The sequence below is a fragment of the Podarcis pityusensis genome (assembly GCF_964106645.2).
Source record: "Podarcis pityusensis genome assembly, chromosome: 6".
NCBI classification, from domain to species: Eukaryota; Metazoa; Chordata; class Lepidosauria; order Squamata; family Lacertidae; genus Podarcis; species Podarcis pityusensis.
Genome location: NC_138030.1, coordinates 50,511,145 through 50,529,801, shown reverse-complemented (window position 1 = coordinate 50,529,801; position 18,657 = coordinate 50,511,145). Strand labels below are relative to the sequence as shown.

Sequence of the window (18,657 nt, the reverse complement as noted above, 5' to 3'; positions counted from 1 at the left end):
TGCTTGAAGGTTTCCCACAAGCATCTGAGTGGCCGCAGTGACAACAGAACACTGGACAGGATGCCATTGGCCTGATCCAGCTGACTCTTCTAATGTTCTCATCCAACTTTCCTATTGACTCCCAGGTTGTGTATTTCACGGCAACCTTCCCGTACGTGGTGCTGACAATCTTATTTGTGCGGGGGATAACCCTTGAAGGAGCCGTTACCGGGATCATGTACTATCTGACACCGCAGTGGGACAAAATTCTTGATGCAAAGGTACTTGTGTGGAATGCCTGGTAGGCTTGAGCTGTTGCCCCTGGGACATGATCTCTGGGATTTCATGATCACACCACCTCTTCCCCTCCCCTCCTTACCATAGGAGTTTGGGGGCTTGTGTAAACTAGGCAAGGAGCTGTGCTGGTAATGCCCTTTCCTTGTCTTTCGTAGGTATGGGGAGATGCGGCTTCCCAGATCTTCTATTCATTGGGCTGTGCCTGGGGTGGACTTATCACCATGGCATCATATAACAAGTTCCACAACAATTGCTACAGGTAAGATTCATTCTATAAGCAATCCAGAAAGGATGTTGAAACTATTTGTTGGCGTGGCATAGTTCTTGTCTCTGGAAGGTGTCTATAGGGAGGTGCACCCCTTCCATTTTGAGATGCTCAATTTTAGATGCTGCCCATTTTCAAGTTGTTCCATAAAACCATGAAGTCTAGGGACTTGATTTCATCACCAGAGCCTTAACAAAACATATAGGGCAAGGTGGCTAACCTGTGGTCCTCCAGACGTTGTTGACCGCCAGCTCCCATCAGCCCCAGCCAGCATGGCCAATGGTCAGGGATGATGTACTCCAAGGGCCACAGATTAGCTACCCCTAATATAGGGGATATGTTCAGAATTAAACACGGTGGACTAGTTACCTCATATATATGTCAGCCACACTTTGTTAAGGGAAGTAAGAGGTGATTTTCCCTACTCCTTTTAAAATTTAAATTTTGTGTCTTACGCTTTTTTGTTCCTCCATAAATCAGAGCTGCTTATCTCTGGTGATATTGTTGAGAGTTAGAAGCGCTTAGCTTTAGGAAATACAAAGTACATGAGATACCATGAAACCATTCGCTTGACCTTTTCCTCCTTCATTCAATGATTTTTTCATGGCTGAAATAATCTCTCCTCCTCTCCACCTCCAAGGCTCATTCTTTGACCCTTTCCTTGGTGTCTCATAATGTGACATGTCCTCCCACTTCCAACAGGGACAGCATCATCATCAGCATCACCAACTGCGCCACAAGTGTCTATGCAGGCTTCGTCATCTTCTCCATCCTAGGTTTCATGGCCAATCATCTAGGTGTGGATGTTTCCAAGGTGGCTGACCATGGTCCTGGCTTGGCCTTCGTGGCATATCCAGAGGCACTGACACTACTTCCTATCTCGCCCCTTTGGTCTGTTCTCTTCTTCTTCATGCTCATCCTGCTGGGGCTGGGAACACAGGTAATCATGGAAATTGACCCGTCAGATATTGTGGGGTGGGAGAGAGGGTATAGGCACCTATGTAGAACAGACACATTTGCAATTGGGGCACTTGAGTGCTTTAGTAATGGAGGGCTGGATATGTGAGAGTGGGCACTGGTGTCTGAGGCATTGCAGAACTGGGTGATGGAGGGTTTGACAGAAATCACCCAGGGCACTGCATCAGAAATGAATTCTCCTTTTTCCAGACTGGGTAGAGCAAGGACGAGCTGAGTCACATGCTTAGGGACTAGGGATAGGTAGCCAAGCTGGTTGCATCCAGATGTTTTGGACTACAAATTTCCCATCCGCCCCATGTGACATGGCCAATGGTCAACGATGGTAAGAATTGTAATCTAACAACATCTGAAAGGTATCTCTTTGGCTATCCCTACTGCAGACAAAAAAGTTACATTATATTTTTTTTTAAAAAAAATTATTATTATTATCATCCTCATGCATTTTATTTATATCACAGCTTTTACCCTGACAGGGACTCAATGTGGCTTACAGATAAAATAAGAACAGATAAGAATGGTGTTATATAAAATGTTATTTGTGCCCACGTTGTCCCAAAGAACAAAGAAAGCATCTTTGATCACAGGCTGTGGGCCACATCTCAAACAGTCCAGATCCTCGCCCTGAAAGTGTATTAGAACTGGTTCAGGTGGAGGAGGAAGGCAGCAGGCCCTGTTGCTAAAGGGGGTGGATGGAGAGGTTGGAGCCATCTCAATATTCCTCACGTCCTGTTTCTCCTTGGTCAATTCTCTCCTTAGTTCTGCCTCCTGGAGACTCTGGTCACAGCCATTGTGGATGAAATAGGAAATGAGTGGATCATCCGTCGGAAAACCTTTGTGACTCTAGGTGTGGCTGTAGTGGGCTTTCTTCTAGGGGTTCCACTCACTACACAGGTATGGGGCACAGGGAGAGGGGGCATTCTTAGGGAAATCAGCCCTTACTGAGCTGAAGGCAATAGGTGTTGCCCATACTGACAGCTTTCCTTCCCTCCATTCTCCAGGCTGGCATCTATTGGCTGTTGTTAATGGACAACTATGCAGCAAGCTTTTCACTTGTCGTTATTTCGTGCATCATGTGCGTCTCTATCATGTACATCTATGGTAAGTATCCTGAGAGTTGCCTGGAAGCTTCTTCTGCGGTAGCGAGTCAAGATATGGGCCGTTTGCACTTCATCCTTTTTAGAAGCTATGTCAGGAATAAGCTGGGCAGCGACTGGCATTCCCAATCAGAATTGGGCAGGGTATTCCACAGTCCAACAAAACCTTTCACTGGTAGTCAAGACTACCAAGACATCTTCCTTCTGTCTGCAGTGTGACTGACAGATAGGAACCCTAGGATTGTTAGGGAAATTGAATAAATTATATTCAACAAGAAAAAGGGACTGTGGTACCTCTGGAGGGAAATCAGCAAACCCTCTGCTCATTCTTGGCTTGTGAAACCTTCACCATAGATTAGTTTCTCCAGACTAACGATGAAGCCAATGTTTTCCCTAGTCCCCAAATCCATATAGGAGTAACGTCACTCAGGCAGGGCGATACGGATTCTGTTGAAGATAACATGTCCAACAAGGCTTCTACCAATGGTCAGTTTGGTGAGGCACTTGCTGAGGTCCAAGATGCTGACCTGATTTCCCATTCGCCAGTGAGAGAAATGCTTGTTGCTAGGAAAATAAACTGTGCAAGAGCAGGCCTGGTGTCAGCATCTGGAATCTTGGACAACTGCTGAGGCCTCAGTATTATTTCTTGGCCCACCAATGCTGATGGCTGCTCTGGATCCTCTATGCCTTTCAGCTGGGACTGCAGGCAGCACTATATCATCACCACCACCACTCCCATCACCACAATTTATTGATCACCTTCTTAAACCACTGGTCTTAAGGCAATGTACACTTAAAATTATTAAAAGCAATTAAAAACACAATAACAATAAATACAATTAAAACCCTAAGGAGTAGACACTCTTGTAAACAGCTATTTATCCAGCTGGGAAAGTCTTTGCATTTCCCACAGTGCCCTAGAGCTACATCAGGCACCCAAGGGCATTGTGGGAAAGTACAAGGGTATCTCCTAGCTGTCTGTGGAAGTTGGCTCACTAGAGGGCCCAGTTCCCACCCCACATAAGAAACACAACCCTGGAACTGGCTGTGTGCAAGGGTTCAGCTCCGTTGTCTCATCCAGGTCCTTTCCCATGAAGCAGTTGGAACCTCTGGGGCAAACTGACTATCTGGTGCTCTGCTTCCTCTGTCAAAGCAGGGAAAATCTGTGGAATCATGATGTGGGGTGGGAAGAGAGACCCATCACGGTGGGAGAAAGTGCACAATCTACAATGTGGAGTCCCACAGACACCCTACTACATACAACAGGGCCATGGAAACCTGCAACTGGCCCTAGTGCCCAGTTACAACATCCCTGGTTCGTGCCACTCCTCTGATCACCCTTTGCCTCTGCTTCACACAGGGCACCGGAACTACTTCAAGGACATTGAGATGATGCTGGGCTTCCCACCACCCATCTTCTTCCAAATCTGCTGGAGATTCATCTCTCCTGTTATCATATTTGTGAGTGTGTGACAAGAACACTCCCAGTGAGAGGGGGCTAGAATGGGAGGGAGAGGACTGTGAACAGCCACTCACATATGAGTTGGGGGAGGGGGGAGACGTCAGGTAGTGCACCAGTACAGGAGAGAACAGTGCCAAGGAAGAAGACAAGGGAAATACCAACGAGGAAGAACCACATCTGCAGAGGCAAGAGGGGTTCCCAAAGATGCAGTGAGTGTAACATTGGGCATAAGCGTAACCAGTATGAAGGAGGACAGGAGGGTGTGGAATTAGGGCAGTTGCCTGATGCCATCCCCCCCTTGCTCCCCTTGGGCTTTGTATCACTCAGTCTTCTTTCCCCTCTCTCCTCAGTTCATCCTCGTGTTCACAGTGATCCAGTACCGACCGATCTCCTACAATACCTATGTGTACCCCACCTGGGCCATCTCCATCGGTTTCCTTATGGCGCTCTCGTCGGTCATCTGCATCCCTATCTATGCCGTGTTCTGCGTGTTGCGCTCAGAAGGGGACTCGCTGATGCAGGTGAGGCTGTCCGTTAGCAGGCTAGCCGAGCGCCCCCTGCCTTGGATCCCAATGGCCAAGGGCTTTGAAACCACTAACCCGCTCCCTTGCCTCCTGTCTCCCTGCAGCGTTTGAAAAACGCTACCCGTCCCAGCCGCGAGTGGGGCCCAGCCCTTATGGAGCACCGGAAAGGCCGCTATGCGCCAGTACTCAGCTCCTCCACGGAGTCCCAGCTGGAGGTGCAGCTGCTGAACCCCGAGAAGCCCAAGAGCGACGAGGCTGGCGTGGCTGTTGCCATCACCGTGGGAACCAACGGCTCTACCCACAGCCAGGACTCCAAGATCTGAACATGAGCCTGGGAGGCAGGGCAGGGAGCCCTCCTTGCACCTCCCCTCTCCCACCTGCCCTGGTTCTCCAAACCCTACTCTGCTCAGATATATGACAGCGCCCCCCCACTGGGTGGGGGAGCCCTGGCTCCCGGGCTGCGCCGGACTCTGGGGGAGGGGCTGTGAGTTCCAACCCCACCCACCTCATTAGTGCCCCCGTGCCATCTTGTAACCCTCATGTTTACAGTCACGTTCGGATGGCCCCAATTCGCAACCAGGACCAGGGTCAGGGGTGGGGAGGGTGTGCACTGGCTGAACCGTTGGGGGTGCCTTGGGAAAGGGCACCAGGAAGAGGGTCGGTTGGAGCCTCGCTGGCTCAGCAACCCCTTTGGGGGTGGATTCTGGCAGCTGCACCTGGGCCCAGGGGGTCTGGTATCTATTGGGGGTGGTATGCCCCATACTGCCCTGGATCAGGGCCCTGGGGACTGGCCCCACAGATAAGCAAATGGGGGGTTGGGGTGGGGGGAGGGGGAGGGCAAGAGGGTTGGTTGTAATTGTAAATGTTAATCCTGACATTCTAGGCATCGCTTGGCCACAGGCTAGGCAGCCTTCAGCTAGACTGTTGCCCCTGCGAGGGCTTTTCCAGAGATGCACTTAAGACTGCACCTCCCCCCCCAACCACTGCACAGACCTTCCCAGCTTCCCCACCTAGGAAAGGAAAGCTAGCTTCCCCAGCACTTACCAATTTGCACTTCTCGCCATGGCCTCCCATGATAAGAAACGTTCCTGCTAGAAACTATGTATTGAATTTGGCAGGTTAATGATTGGGGTGGGTGGGTAGGGGGCAGGAGAGCTCTCTTTAATTGGGTTGCAAGAGCATGGGAGGATCACAACTCCATGAACAAAAATATGCACTTGTCTCCCTCCTGATCTTAATATTGAGCCTTATTTGCACACCATCCAGAATCACACACCTGCAGAGTGAAACATAAGCAAACAGCATCTCTCACAAATAGAAAAAGCGACAGCTGAGAGGCTGGATGCACCGTATTACCATGATAGACATCTTGGGCAGCGCCACAGACTCTGGGCAGCACATGCAGCCCACTGGACAGATTTTGCCCAGGTGTGCATTCCTGGTCTAGACAGCATCTTCTGGATGCTCCCCCAAGCCTGTTATTCTGAAGCACTTTTCTACACTCTTCCCCTAAAGGGAATAAATTAATTTGAATGGGGTCTCCACAAAGGTAAGAGACCATTGGGACCTAGCTCTGCCCTATCCCACAGGGAAAGGGACAGAGCCAACCATGGTGCTAAGAGCAGATGATGTGCCAAGTCCTGCCCACACCATTGCAGGTGGGAAAGACACACACACACAGAGCAAAAGCACAAGCTTCCCTAAAGGCTATCCTGGCCAGGCCTGGGTTCCATGTGGCCCACTTCTCCACTAGTGGTGGGGGCAGAAGCTGCTAGCTTCATGGTGAAGCTTTGGAGAAGTTGGCCATAGGCACCAGCCCCATCTCCAGCTCCAAGGCTTTTCTCCCTAACACAAAGCAGGGCCTGTGCTGCCTCAGATGGGTAGGAGGTACTAATGGTTCCGTCTTCCGGCCTCACCATCCCGTGTTTCCATGTCAGTGTTGCTGCCTGCACTTTACCCCCTAGAAATGCCTGGGTGGAGGAGACAGGAGACCCCGGCAGCCACAATCCTGTCTTGTACCCCGATGCCAATTCACTTAACCAATGCCAAACAGTGCATGTCGGGGGGCACCCCTCAGCTCCCAGCCGTGCACGATTGCTGCGGTGTAGCCATGGTGCCAGCAGCAAGGGCACACCTGGCTCCTACCCACGTGGTACCTGCTCCAGCCGGTGGCATGGGCATAGCAGCCAGCGTTCAAGTGCCAAACGTCTGCATCGTGAGCAGTTAAGAGGGGGGGGGACAGATGGCTCCATGCCATGATGGTACTTTTGCCCTAAGCCGCAAGCCCCCAGACCTTCCCTCCTCTGCGCCGAGGCTGCACTATTTAATGCATGGTTCCGTGTCTGTCCTTTCCTCCTGTGTCGAAGGCGGCAGCTAGCATTGCCGCCTCATTGTTCATAGCAATAATTGTGACGCGTCTCCCATACTGTGACTCTTCCAGTTGTAGATTTTTAAAGTCTGATAGATTTTAATGAAATTTATATTCCTGAACCTTGGGTGGTACAGTTCTTTGGTGTGCGTGGAGGAATGGGGAAGGTGTGGGTTGGGTTCACAGCCTCACTGCCACAAGGCCCACTGTCCTGTGTTGTGGACAAGAAGGAGAAGAAGCATCTCACTGGCATGGGTCCCACTTGCAAGTAGTTTATCTGCATTCATGGGTTGGGGGAGGTTGTGTGTATGCATTTCTTTGCCTTTTCGCTTTCCCTGGAATCCCATTGACCCTGTTCACAAGGATGAGCAAAAGGCAACCGCAGCAACTCTTGAGGCACAGGATGCTGCAGGGCTAGGTCCCTTGAAGACTCTGCAGCATGGGAGCGGGAAATGGGGTACTTAAGGGAAGGCGGCAGCTCTCCATTCCCTAGCTGGGTCCTTGGCATCGCAGCAGCCGAGTGCGAGGGCAGAAGCGGGGCACTGGGCATGGCTCTGTAGGAGGCGTGGGGTGGAAGACATGGTCCAACCCTGCTACTGCCAGCCCACAGGCTGAAGCAATCCTGCTCCCTTTCAGAGGCACTGGCAGCACAGGTCTGGGCAACAGAACATCATTGTCCTTCCTGGCATGGTTGGGTTCCTCACCATCTCGCTGCGGCCATCCATAGGACCCTCGTGCTGAGTGGCCCCGCCGGGGTAGTGCCTGATGGTATAAAGGAGAAGTCTGGTCTCTGAGAGTTGGTGAAGAAGCCGGACTGATCTCTCCAAAGCTTGGTCCTTTTGCCGAGCCTCTTAAGCCACTGCGAAAGGAAAGGAAGGGGTTACCAAGAAGCAGGAGGTGTTGCCCAAGCATCTTTCTGTGTAAAGCGTCAAGGACAGAAGAGCCTTAGTCACTACAGCAGAACTAATGGGTCCTGCACAGAACAAACTCCAGAATTTTTACTTAAAATATGGCAGGTATGCTAGAGACCATACAGCACAAAGAGCCAACAAGATGCCCCCTCTAGATGTTAGACTCCCAACAGCCCCACTTGGAGGGCACTGCGTTGGTGACCCCTGCCATAGAATAATAAACCAACCCTGAACTATGGTTGCACCTCTCTGCTGCAGGCGCCAGTTTGACAGCTACCCCTCAGTTATAATATTATGCAGCTTCATGGTATCATAGCTTTGGTGCTTGCAGGCCCACCTGAATTGCGGCTGGTAGCTGCTACTCCCAAGATGTTTTGACATCAGGGAAGGGCTGGTGCCTGGCTTAGGCTGGCTTAGCTGCAAATCCCGTTCCATGGCACGCTTCTCCTCTTGTAATTCTGTGGAGAGAAGACCATATTTCATGGGGGTTGGGGGAAGCAACAATCGTGAAGAGCATTGGGGCTGGCACTCACAAAGAGACCATGCCTCATTGCAAACGCCACTCCTTGGCAACACCTGCCTAAAGATGATGGCTATAGGCACCATGATGCTGCATCCCTTCCCCAATTCCCAGCCTGGCCTTATCCGAGACTTGGGTTCTGCATACCAGCCATGGTGGGCTCATGTGTTGCCTCTAGCAGCTCTGTAGCATGCTGATGCGCCTCCTCCAGTTGGCACTGTGGAACATGAAAAATGCTATAGGAAACACAACACAGAAGAAAGAAGCTGCGCCTTTAACTATACAATTTCTCTTAAAGATGTACATGTCTCTGCTTACAGGTTTTCCTCGTGTTGGAATGTCTTCCCGTATTAAATACCTTACTTTTCCTCCCAGCCTTCTAGTTGCCCCAGTCACTGCAGAAAGCTAATGGATAGGCACCAGCATATCCAGTCCCTTCAGCTGATGACGCTCGTTTCATATTCTTCTGGAAAATAGTCTGTCAGGTTGCTGACTTAGAAACTTAGTGGGCTGACTTAATAGGCTCTCATTTGCTAGAGGTTTTTAAGCAGAGGCTAAATGATCACTTCTCAGGGATGCTCTAGCAGTGGATAGCCTACATTGCCAGAGGTTGGAGTAGATGATCATTGGGACTAGATGATCATGCCAACTGCAGTTCAACAATTCTTTTGACCCTGATTCCGCAGTCACAACTCACTGTGATTTCATAACTTGGCAGCTCTCAGCAGTATGGGTGTACTGCTGCAAAGGTGTGTTTTTAAAATCATCATCATCATCATCATCATCAGACACTGGTGACAGGAAGTACTCTTGCAGCAGTCCTGCAGCCCAATGTGATGGTGTTTTCACATCCAAATCATCGTAACAGTTTTCCTGCCACTTACATCTTTCCTCAGCTGCTCCCTGTCCCCCAGATTTGGGAAGGAGACAAAAAAGCTAGCTATTTGGGCAGTTGTAGAACTGGTATGGAAGCCAAACACCCTTGTCACTCCTCTCAAGAGTTCTGACCCAAGGCCTGTTCTAACCCAGGCTGCCATAGCCATGGGAACAGCTTTGTAGATACAGCTCTGAGACCAAGCTCCTATGTACGTGGGCAGGAGGGAAGACATGAGAGCAGTAATACTAGAACTTGGGTCCATCCAATGAAGAAGATGGTTGCAACATTCAGGACAAACAAAAGTAACTATGGAATTTGCCCCCATGAGATATAGGGATGGGTGCCAACTTAGATGACGTGCCGTGGGGATATCCTGCATGCAAGTTTTCTATAAGCATCTGTGAGAACAGGGTGCTAGACTAGATGGGGCTTTGGTCAGATCCCACAGAGCCTTGCCTCTGTTCTTACACAATAGTCTAGAAGGGCTGAGGAAATGTTGCCGCAGATGCTCCACCCAAGCTGCAACAAAAACCAGTCTCACAGACCTATTGGCCAAAACTTGAAGCAGATGCTTGGAAGCACATGGGAGAAACACTGCTTATGAGGAACTCTAGAGACCCCCCTTGAGATGAGAAGGGTTCAGCCCTTACCTGTAAATAGGGGATGTATCTTTCCAGATCAGAGCACTCATCCTCTAGCAAGGTTCTAGGAAAAATGGTACAGCCAGTGAGACCCAAAGGAGGTGATACATTTGGGACAGAAAGCAATTGCCAGCACTACAGACTTGGTGTCTCCACATCTTCCTCACTTTTTGTTTACGTTCCCAATGTGGGGGCTGGCAATTCAAATGAAAGTTAGATGTGAGGATAGCCACCATCTGCTTGCAGTGGCAGCTCATGTTGCTAGGGATGAGAAGAGAAAACCACGCTACTTTGAAGCAGTTCGTAACTAGGCACAAGTATCTCTAATGCCGACAGTGTTTCTAAACCTTGTTTTGTGCTCTGCTGTTCTCCTTGTTCAGAGTTCCCCAAGTTCCTGGCTGGTGAGCACTTTCTGGCATTTCTTGGGGTGGACTTTAGCAAGCTCCCTTCAATAACTGTACATACTGCCTGGAATTTGCAGGATGCCCAGTGGCACAAGATGGAAGAATCTTTACAAAGCCCTTTGTGTGTTCCCCACTGGAGACTGCACTGGGAGCCAAGACTATGTATGGCTTAGACACCACACTCCTGTGTTGCTTATTGACCTTCTCTTGAGGTTCCCACCTTTTTATGCTATGCCCTTCCCACCAAGTTCTGCCACAATTGTTGTTTGATCTGCTTCACTCCTTGCAATTACACAGAGCAAAATGTGCCATAGAAATTATATCTGTACCCAGAGGAAGTTTGGAAAGAGACTCTTGCCCCTCCTTGTCTTCATGATTGTGGTAGAGGCCAGACTGGGAGACAGATGATGGGGAGAGTTAGAAGGTAGAATACAAGCTGCTTGGGTCCATCTGCACACATTTTCACACAATGCCATCCCCAGCTTCCCTTCTGTCTCTGCAGTGAGTTTACTGTTCTCAGACACAAGGTCTTCTGTTATATCTGCCTTCCAGACACCTGCAACGGATACCTGTAACCCTCTTGTGCCTTCTTCCCTCTTACAATATTTGTGCAAATAAAAAACCTAATAGAGCAAAAACTTACCGAAGTTGAGAGGCTACCTCACTGATATGGGCAATATTCAGTTTATTACAGAAGGATTCCAGATTAGCAGTTCTGGAGAATAATGGCCTAAGGAAACAGAAATTGGGTGAGACTTGCATTTTCCTGTGACCAGACGGGCTTGATGCCTGCAACTGGGCATTCCTGAACTATACAAAGCTTGAATGGGACACTGGCACAAGGATCAGGTAACAGAATTTGGTTGGGGATGTCAGTCATTTTCTTTCCAGGACCCCTAGTCTCTTTCAATGAGTTGTACTCCTATCCTCTCTGTATGGTTGTCACAGGACAGGGATTCATCAAACTGAACTAGCATGCTTCTTAGAACTCAGACACAGAACTTTAAAATCACAGACCATGCCCCAGTAGAAGCAACCCTCATAATAGGAGAGGAAGCATAAACTACCCAATCATGGTCCTTCAGCCCCATCCTAACCACAAACGAACTACCTAGAGAGTCTCTTGAAAACTCTCCAAAACTACTTTAAGGACAATGATGTGGACGACATTGCAACCCCCCTTCTCTGGGACACAATGAAAGTGGTCATCAGAGGAGCTTACATAAAGGAGAGGACATCCCTTAAAAAACAAACTTCCTCAAAATTTAGTAAATTAGAACAAGACGTTTCAACCTTGTCATCACACTACAAACAAACAGGAGCCAAAAATCTCCTTAAATTCATAGAACAAAAAAGAAGGGAAACTGACTCTCCATAAATCAATAAAACAATGATTAACATCCTATACCCTAAACAATGCTTTTACGAATATGGAGGTAAGAATTCCATACTATTAGCAAACAGATGCGGGGGGGGGGGGATCACTCAAAACAAGTATATACTGTGTCACTATAAAAGACGGTTGTGTTAACATCCACCACCAAAGAAATAACCTCAGAATTTTATGCCAACACCTCCCGCAAGCCACCTGAACAGGAAATCAGAAGATTCCTAACAGGGCTGACCCTGCCAACCATAACTGCAGAGGAACAAAAATTCATGGGGACACCATCGAAAACATCCCCACAACAGCACACCCATTTCTCCAAAACAAACTAAAGTAAATCCCCACAACTCTGATGCAATCAAAGAACAATGGGAGCATGATATAGGCTATGAAATTAACCCCACCCAATAGACTAGAATGTGGTCTATACCTCCCTTTAAGTCCATATCAGCCAAAAGAAGGGAACTCATTCCGAAACTCACCTACAGGTGGTACTTAACACCACAGAAACTGGAGCTGATATGCCCAGGAACCTCACCAAGATGTTTGAGAGACTGTACCTCCGCATACCAACCTGCTCTTGGTTTCTTCAACTAGATATAAAAGGAAAACATACTAGGGGTGGGATTCACCTACATCTCTGTCAGTGGAAGCCCTGCACAAAGATTTCTGCTTGCTCAGTGAGTCTCCCCACCCCATTGATATTGCCCAATCTTTGCTGGCTGAGTCTGTAATTTCACAGCCTCTCTGACTTAACATTAAGGTTCTATCCAAAATGGAGACTTATACCGGTAATTTAAGTGGGCACACCACTGCTAATTCTACATAGGCATTATATGCATATCTATATAAATAATACAAGCACATTTCTAGATTAATATCACAATGGGACTGAAACCAGCACGGAGGCCAACTCATTGCAAGTCCCCGCTCCTGGAACTTGTATGAGGATCAAATGGGTTAATAGTGATCAGCCCTTAACCGCCCATAGATGCAAAAAAGAACCAGTAGCTGCTAGGTTTCTAAATCTATGGCATATGGCACTCTGTGGTTAGGCTTCCTGCAGACAAAATCAGTCCTGGATTCTGAGACCTCCTGTGGTGATACAGTTTATGGTGTTCCGGGTAAGAACACAGCCCAGAAGCTCATTGTGTGGAGGCTGCAGCTTCCTTCAGTCTTACCTGATTAGGGCACTGCTCCCAGATGAAGACTGACTATTGCCAGCATTTGCCTTCAGTGCAAAGGTGACCACATGAGGGCTGTATTTAGCGATGGCACAATCTTGGTTCCTGTGAAGCAGAAAACGTACAGCCATAAGGCAATTGTTCATCCCCAGTCTTTGGGCTGACAAGGACAAGAGAAGACCAGTTGGTGGCAGTGCTGGGTCACAAAACCACCCAGTAGCTGGAATGAATAGAAGCCTAAAAGGAAAAACAAGCTGGACTAAAGAGCCCAGTGAGGTCCAACTGTCCATACAAAGTAGACCACAAAAGTAGTTTGACACAGAACCAATAGAACACATACTGTATTGTGCGGTGGGGAGACTGAGGCAAAAATTTGATGCTACCCCCCCCAGTCCTTGCCCTGCCTTCCCAAAGCCAGCTAAGCGAGACAACAGGCTTTGGGAGGGTCCTAGAGCACTCCAGGGAAGCAGCAATTAGGCTTTGGGCAGGAGACAGGAGGACTCTAGGACCCTGCCAGAGCCTTTACACCTCCTTTGCTAAGCCTAGTACCTTGCTTATCTGGCTTTGGGAAGGCAGCATGAGGGCTGGGGAGGGTGCCAAATGTTGCCCAGGGCCAACAAAACAGGCCTTGAGGGCTACATGCAGCCCTCAGGTCATTCATTGGCCCACCCAGTTCTAGGCAGCACACAGGGAGCCATGGCCTGTGCTCATGTCAATGTAGGGAAATTCAACAAGAGGGGAACTATTTGAAAGTAAACAAATGCAGAATTTCAGGTTGTGACTGAGAGATAGTAGAAAGGTTTGAAGGGTGTGAAGGGATTCTCCTATACGGCAACATGGTACGAACAACTCCAGCATGAGGTGTTTGAGAGCTCATCCCTTACTAGCCAGCCTGTTCTAATCCGTGCCTTCACTGAGCTATTCATTGGTTACACAGGGCTAAGGCAGGGAGCAAATCCTCAGGCAAGGGTTCCAGCAGGTGCTGATCCCAGTGCTCACTCAGATGAATGCTCACTTTGAACCTGGAGGTGGGACATAATCCCAGCCTCAGGCTATGGACTGAACACACCATAAAAAACAAACGCACTAGCAGGACTGGCATTCTTGATAGAGGCGCTCAGCAATGTGATTCCTGCATGATGTAAGGGAGCTAAGTGGGAATGACAAAGGCTATATGATTGAGACCCAAAGAATGGGAATGTAAGGCTGGAATTAATTCTACAGATAAAAAAGACTAGAGAGACACACAAACTGACAAGCTGCACTTGAATGGGGAGCGCAAGTTATAGATGGAGGTGTATGGTGCAAACATAGGTTTGGCACAGGTTATTTTTGCTGGACATTGGCCATCTGAGTGGCAATCATGTGGAAACTATACTGGAACTGCCAATTAAATTGCATTGGAGCGGATATTTCCTAGTAAGCATTTCTGGAACAGTCACCCTTAGAAGGCAAAGGGAGAAAGAATACTGTGTCACTAGTGTAAATATATAGTTTAGTCACTAGGTGGCACTGGACTTATTTATATCTGAGTGGAATCAGAGGTTTCCCCCATCCTGTTCTTGTTAAGAGAGACAATCAAGTTATTGTCTAGCCTCCTAACTGATTTGTCCCATGAAACTCTAAGCCTCTCATAACAAATAGTTATGGCTTCCTCAATCTAGACTGCTTTGGCCAAAAGATGATATAAAACTCACCCATTCCACACACATAAATACCACCAGCCACATCAGTTGGAAACTAATGGGCTCATTCTTATATCAAATAGGCTTCAGGTCTTAAGATATTCTGCTTGCTTTTCTTCTATCCCTTCTACCTGCTCCCCCTCAACTCAGCCCTTAATTCTCTCAAGTCCCTTCTCTTTTAATCTCCAGTACCTGCCCTCCTGCGATGCCTTCTGCTGTAGGCCAATTAGAAGAAGGCGGATCTCCTCCCTCACCAGCTCCTTGAGGTTGGGGGGAGCTGCCAGCAAGGCCCAGCTGTCATCCGCTTGCAGTGGGCTTTGCTCCACTCCAAGGAGGCCTGACTGCAACTCCTGATGTAATTCCAACAGGGTCCGCACCTGTAAATAGGGAAGGGGTTGGACTGCATTAGGGACAGTGCATTGCCACATGCAGAAATTCACACATGTGCACATTGACACAAACTGCAGTAACTTTCTCAAAGTAATCTTTCCCCCACCCTCCACCTCCCCAAATGATGAAGCACTGACACAACCTAAAAATACAAGTTGCACTCCCATTTCCAGTATTGGTATTCTGCACACCTGGAAATCAAGCCAGGTGCCTGCCCGCAAGAAAAGAAAACCAATACCTAGCTATGGGTTAGTTACTCACCTGATAGTAGACAATTACATTTCATAAAGGCCACAGTCAGGGAACTAACAACTTTTCGGAAGTATGTCATCCATCAAGGGAATAAAAGATGCCTCAAATGTGATAAATGTGTGTGAGAGCACACTGAATTCAGTAAAACATTGCATCTGCCCAAAGACTGGGAACAGACTATGAGGCTATTAGTTTATGTGAAGAGTATTTTAGGCTTAAGAGTGAAGTTTTTAGGTTTTAAAAAAACAACTCTTTTGCAGAAAGTGGGCAAAGTTGTCTGCAGAAGATAAGAACACCAGCCAGGACACTGTCATTCCAATGTAGTTGGCAAGAGGGCACTGCATTGTTGCTGTCTGTACACTCCATAAAAGGTGCAAAGCTGCAGACAGCCCACCCACAATCATTCTCTCCCTCCCCCCATGAGGAAAGTCAAGGTCATGCCGCAAAAATATCTGCAGGATATTTGTAAGGCAAGCGAGCGCCAGAACTCCCTTTCTGGCCCCACACATCCACAAGAGGAACGTTATGGTACAGCTGCTTCCCTGGGCGGCCTCTCAGATATCCAATTGGGGAGGGGAGCAGAGACACATACAAGAACACAGCAGGGAGACAGTCAGTACCTGGGCTACATTTATCAGGCTTGTGATGAAGAGGTAATAGACAGCCAGGTGAGAGACCCCATAAAGGCTGGGGAGGGGGTCACTGGTCAGAATGTTGGGGGGGGTGGATCTCAAGCAAAGCTCTAACATGAAGAAGTGATAGAGAGAAAAAGGTGCCATCTTGTCAGGGTGTGCTGTGCTTGCTCTTCTGGTTTCAGGAGGAGGTAAGGCAATTACCATGTGAAAAGCCTCTGGGATGTTTACTGTTCTTCTCAGCTGCAGTCAGGACCATGCTGAATAAAGAAAGGGCATGAATGGCTGGAGGAGAACAAAGGGCCTGGAATAGCATGGATTAGGGGCTCTGGCCAAGCATTAGGAACCAGCTGAGCTGAGAGCTGGCAAATGGGGACCTTGTCAAACAGGGAGGGGGTGGTTGAAACATTTTATCTCCTCCTTGACTCACCTTCTCAGATATGCTTTCCTTTCACTGAAATTAAACGGCACTCAAAGCAGATGTAAGTGGCAAACCAGAGGTTTTCTCCATACACATGAATACACATGATACATCATACACATGAATGCTACTCTATATGAAAATGCATGTATGCCAAAACTAGTGGCCAGTACTCAGTGGAAGGGGGCTTAATACAATTTATAAGCCCTCCCTTAGCTTCACTCAATTTTAGCACTCAGTCCACTCCACTCAATCTATAGACATGAAAGGCGGGCCCTTTCATCAGTCAAATCCCCTTACAAAATTAGTGCTGCCTCTTTAGCTGATGAGACCTAGATTTGATGCTTTATTCAGATATCCCTGTCACCAGCCACTTCTAAATTGTGTAGTAAGAGGGGTGGTTTGTTTGTTCTGCTCTTTTGTGAATCATTTTGAATAGGAGATCCAGTATTTCGGTACTTAACCTCAGCATGAAGTTCCAAGCTCCGTTCCACAAGGCCATGACCCAAGATAGCTTTCGCCTCAAGCCTCTCACTGGGTGCTAATTGTTCCTCTACCATTGTCCAGAGTGATGGTACAGACTGCAAGGATTCCCCAGATGCACCAGGCAAGGGCAACATGGGTGCTGTATCCGATTCCACGATAAATGAGGCTTTAAAGGGGGGGGAAAGATTGTGCCAATGAGACAGTGAGTAGAAGCTCCACATCACAACTACTCGGTGCAACATGCAGTGGTGCACCTAGGTAATTTTAGACACTGAACTTAATGGTTTTACACATGGGCTGCTGCCCTCCCAAGATTCACAAATATTATTGAAAAGCATTGAAAGTATTCAATTATCTGAGGTTCTGCCCCCCCCAACAGAAGCCTGGCCCCCCACAATGTCCTATTTATGAGGTATTTTTACCCATGATTTCCCAAGAAAAGTTCAACAACTTTGTCCCTCCCCAATTAAAATCCTGGCCACATCCATGGTTTTACACCCCTCTCCCATTAGACAGCCACTACATATTACATTTGTCAGTTGTCAGTTGTAAGGTAAGCCATTCCCATGTTTTATAACTGCTCCTACGTTCCTGATACATTAGCACAATAGATAAATGGTTGTGAAATACTCTGAGCATGTACAGTTTCACATTCTAAACTCACTTAAGTCATAGCACTAGCATTACAGAAATACAATGGAATTTGCTTCAGCTGCCCTGATGTTAAACACATTTATTGGGGGGAGGTGATCACCAAGGATGAAAGTAAAAGTAAAAAATAGAATCGAGTCCCATGTACATGCCTGGCTAACCACCCTCTGACTAAAACTGTTGTAGAAAATAAGGATGCCGCTGTGAGTACCATCAGCGCCAACAGACCACAACATGCCCATGTCAGCCCAGGTGCTGCCACAGGTCGTTTGTTCCTGATTCCATCACCTGACACTCTCTAGATTGCCATTTGAGGCACCCCATTTTTGTGGTGCTCTGTACTTTCCCCCTGAGTTGCACTACTGTCTACAAATCATGTTACTTGCACTCACCTTTCTCCCACGTGAGCCACCAGAGAATAAGAGCATATCATTTTTCTTGCTCCCCATATACCAAACCCATCCCCTCACATTAACCTCGAGAGTCACACTAATTCCCGTTAATCGTTATTATTGTTGTTGTTATTATTATTATTATTATCATTATTATTAATTTGTACCCCGCCCATCTGGCTGGGTTTCCCCAGCCACTCTGGGCGGCTTCCAACAAAGATTAAAAATACATTAAAATGTCACACATTAAAAACTTCCCTGAATAGGGCTGCCTTCAGATGTCTTCTGAATGTCAGGTAGTTGTTTATAGCCCCAAATGTAACCTATTGCCCATTATCCCTCCCCACAGTTGCTCCCCAGTGCTTAGCTCACCTACGTCTCGGCCCACCAAGCCCACTTCCGCCCCAGACATTTTACTTTCCCCACACTTCCTCACTTCCTACGGACTCACGGACATAACTCTGCGGTAGCCCTCACCTGCGACACCGGGCGGAGGGGCGGAGGGCCAGGCGTATTGCCCTATCCGAGCCCCCTCCACCCTCTAACTCTCTGGAATATAAACTCGCCGTCTCCATGGAAACGCCCCGCCGCGTTCCTCTGAAGCCTCGCCTCTTAAAGGAGCCGTGCCCACGAGGCAGACAGGATGTCGGTCGAGCGTGGAGACGGGGGTCCCGGAGGAAGGAAACGTGCGCGTTGAAGCTCTTGGCGCGCCCGCGCTTGCACCCAAGCAATCGGAGGTAAAGAGAAGCCACACGTCGGCCAGTTTTCATCCGGAAGGGGTCCCACTGGCTTTACGCTTTGGCAACAGTACAGTATTGAGAAACTTCTTTCTTTGCCCATTAATGTTCCCAGGAATA

At 48.2% G+C, this 18,657-nt stretch overlaps 2 protein-coding genes across 6 annotated transcripts in view; one reads left to right on the top strand and one right to left on the bottom strand.

Moving 5' to 3' along the window:
- Positions 1–7,089, top strand: part of SLC6A9 (solute carrier family 6 member 9) — a 52,757-nt gene extending 45,668 nt beyond the window's left edge. For all 3 annotated transcript variants that reach the window (XM_081009405.1, XM_081009406.1, XM_081009404.1), the window contains 8 exons: positions 126–260; positions 432–535; positions 1,244–1,481; positions 2,276–2,410; positions 2,518–2,617; positions 3,974–4,074; positions 4,426–4,596; positions 4,704–7,089. In XM_081009405.1, coding sequence (XP_080865531.1) covers positions 126–260; positions 432–535; positions 1,244–1,481; positions 2,276–2,410; positions 2,518–2,617; positions 3,974–4,074; positions 4,426–4,596; positions 4,704–4,922 — 1,203 coding nt within the window. In that variant the 3' untranslated portion in view covers positions 4,923–7,089. The remainder of the gene's footprint in view (positions 1–125; positions 261–431; positions 536–1,243; positions 1,482–2,275; positions 2,411–2,517; positions 2,618–3,973; positions 4,075–4,425; positions 4,597–4,703) is intronic.
- Positions 7,040–18,528, bottom strand: CCDC24 (coiled-coil domain containing 24). 3 transcript variants are annotated; one of them, XM_081009525.1, is made up of 9 exons: positions 18,278–18,528; positions 16,736–16,896; positions 14,769–14,953; positions 12,889–12,996; positions 10,964–11,050; positions 9,926–9,980; positions 8,546–8,615; positions 8,216–8,336; positions 7,040–7,826 (listed from the first exon to the last, which is right to left on the bottom strand). In XM_081009525.1, exons 2-9 carry the CDS (start codon positions 16,889–16,891, stop codon positions 7,457–7,459), a joined length of 1,152 nt encoding a protein of 383 aa, XP_080865651.1. In that variant the 5' UTR covers positions 16,892–16,896; positions 18,278–18,528; the 3' UTR covers positions 7,040–7,456. The 3 variants fall into 3 exon arrangements, with proteins under 3 accessions (XP_080865651.1, XP_080865649.1, XP_080865650.1); XM_081009523.1 differs by having other exon boundaries at positions 16,736–16,923; positions 18,278–18,527; XM_081009524.1 differs by having other exon boundaries at positions 16,736–16,923; positions 18,252–18,354.
- Positions 18,529–18,657: the final 129 nt, after the last annotated feature.

Excerpts from the sequence above, each read along its gene's own strand:
- CCDC24 (XM_081009525.1), bottom strand. The coding sequence starts at position 16,891 with ATGTTGCCCTTGCCTGGTGCATCTGGGGAATCCTTGCAGTCTGTACCA. Across the intron at positions 12,997-14,768 it reads AAGGCATCGCAGGAGGGCAG|GAACCAAGATTGTGCCATCG; the intron begins GTACTGGAGATT and ends TCTGCTTCACAG. Across the intron at positions 11,051-12,888 it reads GGGAGCAGTGCCCTAATCAG|GCCATTATTCTCCAGAACTG; the intron begins GTAAGACTGAAG and ends CTGTTTCCTTAG.